At 51.7% G+C, this 13344-nt stretch overlaps 5 protein-coding genes across 5 annotated transcripts; 2 read left to right on the plus strand and 3 right to left on the minus strand.

Annotated features, from left to right (window-relative positions):
* Positions 1 to 191: 191 nt before the first annotated feature.
* On the minus strand, positions 192 to 457 carry CABS01_16708 (uncharacterized protein; the record flags this gene model as incomplete). The annotated part of the gene is made up of 2 exons (XM_060550038.1): positions 192 to 226; positions 289 to 457. 2 exons carry the CDS (start codon positions 455 to 457, stop codon positions 192 to 194), a joined length of 204 nt encoding a protein of 67 aa, XP_060404031.1.
* A 3406-nt stretch (positions 458 to 3863) lies between these two features.
* CABS01_16709 (uncharacterized protein) lies at positions 3864 to 4156 on the plus strand (the record flags this gene model as incomplete). The annotated part of the gene is made up of 2 exons (XM_060550039.1): positions 3864 to 3875; positions 3938 to 4156. 2 exons carry the CDS (start codon positions 3864 to 3866, stop codon positions 4154 to 4156), a joined length of 231 nt encoding a protein of 76 aa, XP_060404032.1.
* Positions 4157 to 4175: 19 nt separating this feature from the next.
* On the minus strand, positions 4176 to 5171 carry CABS01_16710 (uncharacterized protein; the record flags this gene model as incomplete). The annotated part of the gene is made up of 2 exons (XM_060550040.1): positions 4176 to 4771; positions 4835 to 5171. 2 exons carry the CDS (start codon positions 5169 to 5171, stop codon positions 4176 to 4178), a joined length of 933 nt encoding a protein of 310 aa, XP_060404033.1.
* A 3469-nt stretch (positions 5172 to 8640) lies between these two features.
* CABS01_16711 (uncharacterized protein) lies at positions 8641 to 10203 on the minus strand (the record flags this gene model as incomplete). Its single annotated transcript, XM_060550041.1, has 1 exon — positions 8641 to 10203. The coding sequence occupies one exon, from the start codon at positions 10201 to 10203 to the stop codon at positions 8641 to 8643; it is 1563 nt and encodes a 520-aa protein (XP_060404034.1).
* Positions 10204 to 12393: 2190 nt separating this feature from the next.
* On the plus strand, positions 12394 to 12588 carry CABS01_16712 (uncharacterized protein; the record flags this gene model as incomplete). Its single annotated transcript, XM_060550042.1, has 1 exon — positions 12394 to 12588. One exon carries the CDS (start codon positions 12394 to 12396, stop codon positions 12586 to 12588), a length of 195 nt encoding a protein of 64 aa, XP_060404035.1.
* Between the last annotated feature and the right edge of the window lie 756 nt (positions 12589 to 13344).

The raw sequence follows: 13344 nt of genomic DNA on the forward strand, positions 1-13344 counted from the left end.
ATCGATCGTCTGGAATGGATGCTCGCGGGAAGCACATGGTACCCATGGATATCGCGACTACGTCGGCCTTGTTAGCACTTTTTCTTCGCCCTGTCACTAAGGGGGTATACTTGCCTATCATCAGGATCTGCATAACGGACGAAAAAGCCTGGTGTGCCGGAATCAGCCCTTGATATGATGAACGTGAACTCCTATCTCTTACTTACCCAGGAGAAGGCCGCCAACACTGGGTAAAGTACGTCAGTTATGCTTTTCTGCTATACATCCTTCGGCTGCGCGATCACTTACTGTCGCTTAGCTTGAGATTTCCATTATGGTTCCTGTGGTAAAGCCGCAAAAGAACGAGGAGAGTGGAAACGCCATAGCCAACACCAAACACAACGTAGTGAGGGTAGACCAGGTTCCCGGTGGCCGCTGGAGCGACGGTGTTCGCAGAGGTAAAGCTGGGCTCAGACATGATGTTCGTGTTGTTGACTCAATTTCAATGGATTCTTCAGATAGTCGACCACTGCCAACGTGGAGAACTCGGGGACCGTCACGTCTTATAAACCCCGGCAGGAACGGTACTCGGAGGACGGCCGGCCTTACACTCAGTGCAGTGTGATTGAAGTCCTGAGACATATCTCCTGACGGGGGGGATTAAACTTTACTTTGGTGGCGGCGGCGGCGTTGTTGGAGAATTGGCAATACGAGCATTTCCTGTCTCGAGATCCCTACCACGGATCGGCTCCTATAATCTTGCCATGCCCCGGGTCAATCAGGAACAAACGAGGGTTTTTCGTCAAGAACATTGCACCCACTCCTGACATACGTGCATGCTACGGAAGATCTAATGGTTCCTCTAGACCGTATGCTCCTACCATGGCAGCACTGGCTGTAATGCTCTCCGGGCGATGCTGACGCTGGAAAGCACAAATCCAACTGAGCACTACGCGAGTTGAGAGAAGAAGCCCCCATGCCTTGTACGTTAGTCTCTCGGGACAATGGCCTGGCTCATGCCCTATCTACATCGGAAACTTATGCGTCCCCGAGAACCCTCGGCGCCTCTAAGAGCATCGGCAGTCCCCCTTCAGCCATCGAAACCCGTCTTCCCCATCGCGTCGAGCACCTCCAGTCTAGTGTATAATGAGGTGATGAAGTTGGCTGCGGCAGATGTGATTGGCCCGCGAACGACATCCTGATCCGGTTAGTGGACGACTGTGCGCTGACTCGTCCGTCTGCCCCCTCTGATCGAGGCCCGGACGTTGCGGCTTGTACCGTCTGGTGTCCCTGGCGGGAAAGGACTCGGTGGGGCCCCGGGGGTGGCCACAAGCTCAGCGCAACAAAACGGCGCGATACTTCTGGCTCGAAAGACGCCATAGGGTGTAGTTCAGCAGGGGCGTGAGGGAGCCGCCTGGTGTCCACAACTTGTTCGAGCTACGACCATCCGTACCCGAGGCACGGACTTTTGGGGCTGGCTAGTGACAGCGCTGGCGGCCCTTGCATAAACCTTGGAAGTAATCAGCCCTCCAGGGTCTCAGACCGGACTCCAGCCCGCAGACAGTGAGCTGCATAGAGCACAATATCCGACACGACGATCGGCCACCTTAGCCAACACCATTCAACCAAGATTTTCGGCCACCAAGCGGCGGTGAAAAGCGCGCCAAGGACGATGGATGTTGCTCTATGGAGTACTTTCCAACTCGCTCGACATCATCGCAGGGAACACCCGGCTATCGATGCGGGGGTTGAAGGGGGCTGGAGGTGCATTTCATACGTAATGTCAACAAACGTACGTTACTCTGCGTCCTTGGGGCTGTGGTCACATCACAGGCTACATTGAAGGTAGGAAGAACTGTATTCTAATATGGGAATAAACTTGACTCTAGCTTCTCACTGTTCGTGGCCCTGCATCCGTGTCCTGCCATCCTGCGATCCGATCCAGACGTCCAGAGCAATTGGCAGCCGTTATGGCACAAAACAGCCAGACAGTCTTCGAAGCCGACCAATGCAAGCATACAAACCCATTGTGCGTGCATCGCGTAAGATGTCTGCCAATACAAGCTGTCGTGGCTCGCGAAAGCCATATTGTGGCTATCGCTGCTTTCATTCGACAACAAGGCCATGTCTTTGTGGTCAAAATTGTAGTAGCCCCGTGAACAGTAGCGCTGCAGCTGCTCTGTTTGAACAAGCTTTCTCCAAGCTGTATGCTGCCAGGCTGGCAGATATAGGGAACTGTTCGATATGTCGATAGGAAGGTGGCGTTCTAGTCTTCGCGGTCTTTGCCGCGACCCTTGATATCCTTGATCCTATTCTTAGATATGCCCGCGAAGTAAGGGCGTATTACACGTCGGTCTTCAGACAAGTCATCAACATCGCAGGCGGAGATTATCAAGCGGTTTAACTCCGCCAGATTCTACTCGTGGTGCTTGTTGAGATGATTCTGCGATGCGATATGTTAGCTGAGTAGTCTATACAAAATTGAGTCACTGAACTTGAATTTTCTCTCTGCTTGAACTTCTTGTTGCAATGGCCCACCGCGCTGCGTAAATACTATGGCTAAAAGTTGTTAGCGCCTCTCAAGCCGCCTCCATTCACTGAATACTCACGTATGGCTTCTCCCCCGTATGCACACGTTCATGGGAATCAAGTTAAGTGCTCTTATGAAAAATTTTGCAACACCTAGTTATAGATGTCGCAGACAAATTTCTTCGCGTTAGGGGTGTCCAGAACTTCCGCGACTATCGACGAGGGTGTAAGAGCAAAAGCTATGTAATCGGCCTCGAGCTAAAATTGAATCAGAGATGTTTTCTAGTGCCTATTTCATCATTAATACTGAGCTATGTGAGTTCTGGCTTGACCTGTCCATTCTCTGCAACACGATCGATACTTGTGTATGATTCAGGTGCCTTCTTGATGGCTTCCGAGACGATGTCGGTAGAGGTTACGCATTTGGCGATTGACCAGCGTCTTTCTTCCTTCTTCGGAAGGCCCTTCTTCGGAAGGCTGGCGTTGGGAACTGTGGGCGGCTTTGTCTTCGAATGTGTCTAGCACGCCTGTCATGTTGTCAAGGCACCGTCTTGAATGTGGTTGAAATGCTTAGAGTAAGCTGCCGGGCCCATAGCAGACCTATATAAACGAGTGGCATCCATCTTGTCAGACCTGGACATTGCATATTCGAGTCATGCATCCAACCCATGCTCAATTCCCTATTGCGATGAGAGATATAGGCATTGAGGTCTTGAAAACCTTTCTGTTTCTTGTTTAAGATTAGAAAGATGTGTCAACATCCACAACAACAACAACAACAACGATATCTCGACCAATATGCAAATTATTGCTAGCTGCCAAGCTGTCGTCTGACACATCCCTTGTGGGGCAAAGCGGCTGGAGTATGCAGTTAACGGGGTGTTAACTGTATGTAGTGGGTCTTTTCTAAGCGAGGGTATCCTACATCCTGTCACTCTGGTGCTCCGTGCTGTCGGGATATTTGACCGGATGATATATAGCCCCGTTTCCGAAAAACCCCTCACTACGGAGAAAGTCGGGGTATTGTTAACCCCTCATCTTGCAAAACATTCAAATTCGCCTGTTATACTACTGAAGCCTTCAGCAATCCAAAGAAAAGTAGGTGTTACAGACGGCGGCAGACGATCAAGACGTTGCCTATCCTGTGTCTTTACCTTGTCTCGTGACTAGCTACTTGGTTCGCTAACGAGTAGCAAGCATGGGTGCCCAACGCCCGTACACCAGCAAGCCTTACGAAACGGGCCCATAAAACAACGGCTTTGGACGGGCGCGAAATATATCATTTGCTATCTCAGCAACCTTCGTCTTCATTTATCGACACGATCAAGCACGCTTTGTTCTCCAGGTGATTTGGGATGATGAACGAGGTTTGTACCGCCGCAACTGCGTTCACATGATTGTAGGGCTTGCTAACTAAGTCCCAACATAGACCAAGCTTCAGGAGAAGGGGTACACCTTCACAAGCTACCACACCATCATGGCGCAGAACGATTCTTACACGTTGCATTGGTCGGGCGGCGAGGATGTTAGGATTCGCAAAGGGGTTACATCATTGGAGACGTTGAACAACACAACGGAGGATGGAAATGTTGTAGTTGAAGCTGGCGAGCAGGTGGTTCTTCAAAGTGTCTGGTACAAGAAGACTTAGCAGAGATATTGCGTATATTCTACCGCATTGGAAAAACTACATGAGCCATCTCTCTTCCATGTTGAAAGCCTAATCCTAGTTCAAGTATCATGTCTTCATTGTTGTCGTGTGGGTAGAGATACCGGTTGTCGCCATCTCTAGCAGCCCTCACAGCGTCAATAAGCCACCGGCCCAAATAAATCTCCAACTTATCGAGTGACCCCGAAAGCGGCTCTCGCAGAATTTCGCCGATGCTCTTGTCGACGGTTAACAGCAGGGTGAAGTCTTGGAACTCTTGTGAAGCAAAATGCATCTCGAACGCTGCAGTCATCGCAGCAAGAACATCCTTTTGCCGTACGTTGGATCTCGTGAGTCCGACGAAGAGAAATGTGCCGATGAAATTAGGGATCGCCTGGATATCCGCCATTTTTGCAGCTAAGGGTTGTGCAATTTCTCCTCGTCTTTTCTTCGACCGCTTATGAGCGGCGAGATCTTCTTCAGGTCTCCTCTTGCGCGATTCAGCGCTGGTGGTCGCATCGGTTGGTTGCAACGTAGCCAGCTGTTTGCTGCAAAGTTTCTGCCATTCTTTCTTTTCTTTTTCGCTATGGAGATACTTTGCATAGTGTAGTGCCGCTTCTGTCACGTCAACAAAATCAGAAAGTTGTTAATCTGTGGTGATGTTTTAAAAACAAGGCTTACCGAGCAGGACACGACATCGATGCATCGGTTGCAGCGGAGATGTCATTTTGTATAAGCCCTTCAACATCGCATCATTGCTGAATCGCTCAACAGCACGCGTGGCCAGCGCTTTGATCACCACATCACGTTCGTCCTGTAGAGGAGAGTCTTCGCCTTCAAGGCGTAGCGTATCGAATCTGTGTTTCTTGACATACAGAGCAATGGCTGCGCATTCATCAAATGAGAGCAACCTAAAGATGCTGTCTCGATTATCCATGACGAACTTAGACATGGGACGGGGTCGGCCCTCTTCACTGATTTCGAGCGTAGCAACAGCCTGCAGTCGCCAAGGTTCCATGGTGAAGGTGGTTTGGATTGCTGAATTTGCAGTGGTGTAGATTTTGCAACCGTGCAGATTTTGCAACCGTGCAGATTTTGCAACCGTGCAGACTTTGCAGTCATGCAAATTTTGCAACCGTGTAAATTTTGCAACTGCGAAGCATCTGGAACGGCGCAGGATCTGGAACGGCACAAAGGCTGCATCCATGCAGCCATGCAGATTTTGCAGCCATGCAGATTTTGCAGCCATGCAGATTTTGCACGCGTGCAGATTTTGCAGCCATGTAAATTTTGCACGCATGCAGATTTTGCACGCGTGCAGATTTTGCAGCCATGCAGATTTTGCACGCGTGCAGATTTTGCAGCCATGCAAACTTGACATCATTGCAAGATTTGCATCATTAAAGACTTCACATCGCAATCTTTGCGCCCTTGCAAAACCTGTAACGATGCAGAAATTGCAAGATACCCAAAATATGACTAAGAAATATCCATGCCATTTCGTCCATGTTCCAGCTGTTGCAAAGCTCAGCTTGTCAACGATGACCATCGTTATTAATTAAAGATACCAGCAATATGTGGTATTTCAATACCTGTCTCTGATCAAACACCTAGTACGCCTTTTCTCCGATGATATAGTAGCTATCATCAGCGGCGCGCCACTGACTAGGGTAAGTCTCCATATCATGACAATCTGGCCGCATGAGAGGCCAATTGCCAATTTCCCCTGTAGATTACCTCTAGACTGGGCATGATGAGGCCTCGCCAATGATTGTACTAGATGTTTTGGCGACTTTGTATGCGCAGTCGCTCGAAGTCAGCGGACGGTTACGTTCACGGGCGGCAATGCAATACACATCACAGGCCGGCAAACCATGTGAGTATCGGTATTCGGTGTCCTTGAGTCGCGAGGACAGGCGGACAACGTCGCTGGTAGTAGTAAAAAGTACCTCAGGTCTTCGCCGTGCTAAACGAGGCCTTGGTAGTTCTTCAAGCATGGGTCTGCTTTGTTCCACGGTATCAACCTAGGTATTTCTGTTTATCGTAATAGCTTCAAGTCATTGACGTGCTCTTTGAGCTCATACTGTCTACAAACCCGGGCGAGTTAGAAGGTGACCTCTTCAAAGACCCCTGTGTTCGTATAGAGATACGGTAAATTTCTTAGTCAAATAGAATAGCGACTCAAATGCGAGCCTCGGTCATGTTACTGACGTGTTCAAAGCAAGCGACAAACAGTCATGACTGACTCCGACTGTACTATCCAGGATTCAAAGCTGTTGGCCACCCAGACGCAAGTCATGGTCGTATCTGTGAAAGCCCCCGTGGAAACCAGCCGCACTGTCGACGTTGTTATGCGCTGTCATTCTCCATACGGAACGGCCAACCTCAATCCCCAGCTGTTCCTCCTCGGCCCCTGAATCGAACCAATACCCTTTCCCGGAGAGACACATAGACCTCATGGTCTTGCTGGGCGATCTTCCCACGCTGGCGGCGTACAGGATTACAGGGGTTGGCACGACGCCTCCTGCAACATGCTGCGGCCAGGTTTGACGGCCGCCCATTGCATCGAGCCGTGTGATGCAGACGACGGCTTTTCTTGTATTGAACATCGTCTTGTGCTTTCAATACATAGGCTCAGGCATAAAAGATCGGTCAATTGTCTGGATCTGCGAACATCCATACGACTGCACCATCCACTTCTTGAATTCTATACCATCAACATAAGCCGGATTTCCAGAAAACCGAGCTTTTGTCACCATCATCAGAGACTGCAAGATGTCCGGAGTAGATCCGTCCACGGACATATCGTCTGGTGATATTGGTGGCAAGGAAGATGTCATTGAGTTGTAAGCTGGAAGAATCCGAAGGTTGACCTACAATACGGAAAGTGGTGATACTGCTGCTAACCCCCCATTAGACTTTCATTTTGTTTTCGACTTGGAAGAAGTTATAAGGATGGTTGGGAAAGACAGCAAAGATAACTTTTGGGTCCTGTTGTGGACGCAGAAGAACGGGTGACTTACGTGCCGTGCTGTGACTTGCATGTCGCAATGTAGCCCTGGCCTTTGAATGGGAGGAAAAGGCCGAGCAAGCAACTGATGGGGCGGATCCTGGGTGTTTCATGTAGCTTAAGCAGTGGCAAAGATTCATTACTGAGTAGCTTCGTGCCTGAATTATCCTACCTAAAAAGTCATTTCCTTCCATCGCTAAAGTTGTATATCTGCGTAGCTTCATAACCGGTGCCGGTACAGAGTCTTCGCGTCCCACGGACCTCTCCTCCTTCGACACATCGCTCCATACGTACTTGCGAGTGGTATGCACAAGACTGTCCTGGTTACTTCGTCGAGGAACTTGACGGATTAAAAGCTCAGGGAACCGGCGCATGCCCGAATGCCCGTCGAAAACAACCGTGTCTGTCCCCGTCAAAGGCATCGATGGTATCCAGAGCCACAATGCCGCCGCCAAGCGCCTGGCTACTTGTGTCGCCATCGGTCGTAGCAGACCTGGTCTACTTTCCGATCCGCGAAGTATGTCTCATCGCTGAAGGAGCTCGCCCACGGGTACTCGCAAGGTAGAACGCGGTTCGGCCTGAAAGTAAGTTTAAAGCTGTTTCTTATCGTCTCGTCTTTTTCGTCGTATTATCGACGCCTGCAACGTAGAGAGGCTCGACGCTCGGAGTGGCTGTTCGTTCGGTTCGGGATGCACATAATATCACTGATTCCCTCGCTTTCGTGTGTAATGCTTACCGCCGTTGTTGTTTTAAGGAGCGTCAGTGCCGGACTAGGGTTTATCCGCTCCCGACTTCATCTTGAGCCTGACTGGCCCCTGCCCGTCCAGATGCTAACTTTCTTCCCCGCCGAAACACCCGAATCTCCACGCCCGACGTCGCGGCCAAGGAAGTCGCCCTGCTCCGACTGTTCGTATTCGAAATGGATGGCAAAAACTTTGAATCCTTCACGTTGAGCGACGAGGTACGCGGCTTCGCGATCAAGTCGAAAGACGCTCTCATCGACGGAAAATCTTTTCGGCGGCGGACCGATGAACACGGAATTCAGTCAGGCGCAAGAGGCCTAGTTTATGAATGGCGACCACCGCTTGGCGAACCGTGCAAGCTAGTATTGGATCAACGTGTGGGTAGATCTATTCTTCACGAAGACGCAAGGCTAATAGAATGACGGAGAGAGAGACACGCTGAAGTCACTGCTCCGGTGCAAATACGTGCGATCAAGACAACGAGCGGTGTTGCTCGAGGCCGGCCAGACTATCACGACTCGCCCGGGTGCAACGGATATTCTCATTCCGATCGGGGAACTTCGCACCACTGTTGATTTTATATCTAGAAATAATATAGACACGGCACGTGGTGTAGAATGGGGTCCTCACGTAGGGTATCAGTTACGGGAGAACGTTTCGATACGCCCTGTAGAGTGCGGCATAACCATGATCATTATGACGATATGGCCAGAGACCCCGGCACCCCCTTTTGCTTACAGCTCGATGCGAAGCTCGACGCCATCTATGCATTCTGACCCTATGTTCGTCATGGACCAGGCCGAGTCCACAGCGGAACCACAGCCCAACGCGCCCGCCGAATTCGAGGACAGTGCGGCGGCACCGAGAGATCCCATGTCCATGGTGCAGGCTGAGCCCTCAACCGGTCGACCCAAGCCGTAGCAATCGACGGCAGTGCCTACATCGCCTGTGGCCTGCGCATCATTCGGGAAGTACAATCCATGGTTGATGGCGAGCATAGAAGCATCGAAGTGTATGGGATGTCCAAAGGCGGCTGTTTGCGAGGAAGAGAGAGGGATATCATCGTGTAGCACCGGGAGCTCTTGCTCTCCGTCGTGTGGGACACTAGCGACCGCGGTATGGTGTTGGCCGACCTCTACGTTCAAGCCTTGCGATGCGCCGCTTTCTGTGAAAGTTTCCGTTGTTGTGCGGCTAGATGCGACTGCGTCATGCGTACGGGGCTTCGCAATGGAGCAAGCGTCATGTGCCGACTGTACCAGGCCAAGGACTCCAGGACGGCCTTCGGCGAGAAACAAGAGCCACTGCACGAAGTCGGAGTGAACAAATTTGACCGACAGGAATGCTTGGCGGACTTCATCAAAGCAGTCTACCTTTACGTTGAGGAAGATGCTGGCCCAGACGAGGAAGGGTAGGTAGAACGTTAGATGAGGCGGATGAGGCGAAGCGTCTTTCACGCACAGCTCGGTTGGTATCAGCGGCCGCACCACCCTGGAGAAGGCCTTGTTGTTCTCATCAGATCTTACCGAATTCTCGAAGCTGGACAGAGTACCGACTAAGCGGCTGGTAAGCGGTGATTCCTTCGGCCTTAGATTGAGATGCATACCGTGGAGAAATAGCTCAAAGGCGGCAGAACTGCAATCCTCGTATAGTTGGCCCATCCACTTGGAAATCACGAACGCCACACGCCGATAACGCCGTGCTTTCCATTCTTCATATGAGGGATCCGAATAATACTGCCTGGTGGCCTTGTGCACATCGGCCGGCTCGACACCAAGAACCGAAGCTACGAGACACTCCCCAAAAAAGACGAGTTCCTGCATCGTAGACAGGCAAGCATCTCGCTGGTCATCGGTTTTGCCTGGGGACCTGCGTTTGCTTGTAATGTATTTCTTGACGTCGTCCAGGTCTGCCGGTGTCGTCGACGACGACGGGCCGTCTGGTGAGATGATGTCATAGAAAAATGCCCGAATGTCGTCTGCAGTGGTGATACGAAGATTGCGCCTCTTTTCTTGCCAAGCCTCGAGAGTCCGCGGGATTTTCTGGCAGAAGGTCTGGAGGTGGTTTCTTTTTTCTTTTGCGGGCTTTTGAATTCGGAAGTTCCTAAATTGAGGGCCTTGTTGTTGGGAAGACTTCGAAGGGATAGGCAGCCATGGGGCAAGGCTTGCAACACTGGATACGGCGAGTGCTGTACGTCGATTAGATATCTTGCCGCCTGACGCGCGTTGGTCATAGCTGACACTGCTGCGCAAGCCTTCAGGCCGTGTTCTGACGCTAGCATTGTCTTGTCTGTCTCTCATTGTGCTATAATGCTGTTGCACGACTGGGCTGAGGAAGCACGTACGCAGGCAATGACTGTGTTGGTGGAAGAACAACAGCTGTCAGAGGCCGAGTCGGGGGACCGCTAGGTGAGATGACCAGACGCGTCGGCCAAACCAGCACGGGTAGACTGCTATGCCAAGCAGGGCGGGGTGGACATGCCCGAAGATCGTTTTTTCAGCTCCATCAGTAACTACTATGGCAGGTACCACAGTAGAGCCGATCGAACCCCCTCTCCGGAGTGATTGAGGGTGGGTACACTGATGTGACGGCAGGGTGTGTGTTTTACCATCTGTACCTGGGGCCTGTTTAGGGGTTGAAAACAAGGCCTTGGTCATCAACAGTAGCGCACTGCAGGAGCAGGGGATGGGCCATGTATAGATAGGCTAGTCTTGACTCGGGCAGAGGTCATGACCTCTGCCCTCAAACAGTTAGCGCTGTAAAGGTGCAATCCATGGCGACTGGCAGTACGCTAGTACATTACTGGGCAGAGGTCATGACCTCTGCCTAGGAAAGGTTAGCGCAACAGGTATATGCCCTGATGTCAATGGGCATGGGTCTCACCCTAACCTATCCTCCATGACTACTCACACACCACCAGCACCATCCCACCCTCTGGAGTGCGATGCTGCAGCCTGGTTCGCCCCACCTCCAGCCGTCCAGCCTGTGGTGGGATTCTCAAGAATTTCCTCTCCAGAGCAAACCCCACCTACAGATATGTGTACCATGCCAAAAGCAAGATGAGAATGTGTACTAGAGTGATGGTGGATAAGGTCCCGCCATGCCGAGCCCTTTCCGCAACGCTTCTTGGAGGGCCACCGATGGACGCTCTACACCCAGGGGTCTGTGGCGAACGCGGCCTTCGCAAATTTGAACGGTGCACGTCTAGCCCCGCTGGCGATACTTGGAGGCTGGGAACGACCTCTACGCTCACGTCCCTGAGTTGGCTGGGCTTACGCTACATTCCTCCCACCTGAGCTAGGATGAGGGGACTTTCATCAGAGTAAGGGCCAGCCCCCTTGAGGGACAAGGTTGTCTGGTGCGGTCTGGTGCGATAGAGCGGCGGCTCAGGGGGGGGGGGGTCCCGGAGTCAAGGAGCACCTTCCTCGTTCATCAGAGTGATGGCAACACTGTAGCTCAGATTGCGAGAAAGGGATAACGGAAAGACCGGGGCTTCCGGAGCGTTCTGGACCCTACGCCCCAAGGTCCGTCATAGAGAAGTCAACGTTTGTTATGACATGGAACAGTGCATCTCAACCAGACTTTCCTTCCTGCTAGGCTCCGCTCCCAATCAAAACCGGCGTGGGAATGCTTTGGGCGCGAGACATGCTGCAGCGACTTCTCGGAAAGGGGCAACAGAGATACGGTCGATCGCGTCACCCCATGTTGCGAAGTGGCTACAGTGGTGAGCCCAGTGAGGTAATCCTTACGGCCGGGCGACTGACGAGAGAACAAGTCCGCCGCCCCGCCTCTGACTTGCGGATGGTGTGATCCGCATTCTCGTGTTGTCTTCTCTCTGGTCTTACCATGTGATGGAGGCCAATGGCGGCCGTGCAGATTGACGTGGGCTTAAGGGAATCTAGTTGGCCTCGCTCCGAGATCACCGTACAGGTAGGATGCGCTGTACCAAACAGCAGCCGTAGCTTGAGGCAATCGTTTGTTGTTCTGCCGACGTAAAGAATGGCCACCCAGCGGGTGATGTCACTCGTAATAGCCCTTTTCCCCCGTTTTCTCTTCTGGCCGAGATTTGTCTGACTTCACTGCGTGGTGACAGGGCCTTTTGCTCCACAATTAGCTAGGACACACGCCTATGCAGTCTCTTGGGTGTAGACGGCCCGAAGCCCTAGAGCACTGCTTGTCTCCCCTGTTGGCCACCGCATAGCGAGGTAAACCGCTCGAGGATGTGATCCTCTACAGTGGGAGGCATGCATGTTCGCATTCTTCGGAAGCGATCGTCTGTCAGCGCCATCGCTCAATTCCCCAGCTCCATGCGAGGGCGCAAAACTCGAGACCACTTGAGAGCCAATCATTAGGAAGATGAATCTGCGGGCGATCGAGCGTACGCGCGGGTAATCTCACCCCCGCGCGCAGTATATTACAGGTGTGCATCACACACTCCCTTCACAGCAATTCGGGGGCCATCGATTCCAATCCAGCTGAACACGACGGGGATGTGCAACTACACTCAGCGCGAATTAAATTGCGGTCACATCCGGTGGATTGTGTCGCGGTGGTGTCCAGTGTACACGAAGACTCAACGACGATGCCCGCCTTGCGTTACGTTTTTCGAATTCCGCGGCGATGAAGTCTGTGGTGAATGCAAACCATCCGCCCCAATTGCATGGGAGAGCATGATTAGACGGTAAGAATTGTTTGTCGTTGCAGGTGTGATTTGGCTAAGCAGAACAGCAACAACACCCCAGTGGGTCTATAAGTCCAAGAACGATTATTCTGGCCTTGGGGGCTTATACGGCGGCGACAGGAAGGAGCTGGTGCAATCGGAGACGGATCTCGGTCCGGAATGCTCGGCGTGTAATCGAGTGCGAATCCACTAGTTCCGAAGCGAGTGGGATTCAAGGGAATCCGCAAACGATGTACTTATTGCGTTTGTGAAGAAGGTGGAGTTTCTTGATACTTCGTAAAGAGATTTGTGAAAGACCTCTGCCATGCCCTTGCGCCTCAGAGTTTTGGTTAGTGTCGTGATCGACAGTCGGCACTTCGTGACCGACATTGTGTGATAGGCTGTCATTGCTGCGAAGGAAAGTCTTTCTGGCAATACCAGCTGCATGTTCGAATTTGTGCGAGATCGACAAATGCCAAGACGACGAGCCTTTATCCATGGCCACATTAAATCCACCAGGCATCATAATGCTGTTTTCAGAAATTGCTGATATTGCGGTGCTCGAATTATTTATCTGACCTGTCCCGCCCCTGAACTGCGAAGCCATTGAGATAACTTGGTGACTCCACTACTCTGCATCGGATGAGAACTTCCCAGACTGCAATGGACGGCTTTTTACGCTGGCTTGGGCATCCTGTAGGAGGCCCGTCATTGACGGAGACCACAAACAACAAGGTCAAGGTACGATTGTCATTCCTCGTTTCTGTATTCTGTTCCTAAC

Source organism: Colletotrichum abscissum (assembly GCF_030869225.1).
Source record: "Colletotrichum abscissum strain IMI 504890 chromosome Unknown Scaffold_134.1, whole genome shotgun sequence".
Lineage (NCBI taxonomy): Eukaryota > Fungi > Ascomycota > Sordariomycetes > Glomerellales > Glomerellaceae > Colletotrichum > Colletotrichum abscissum.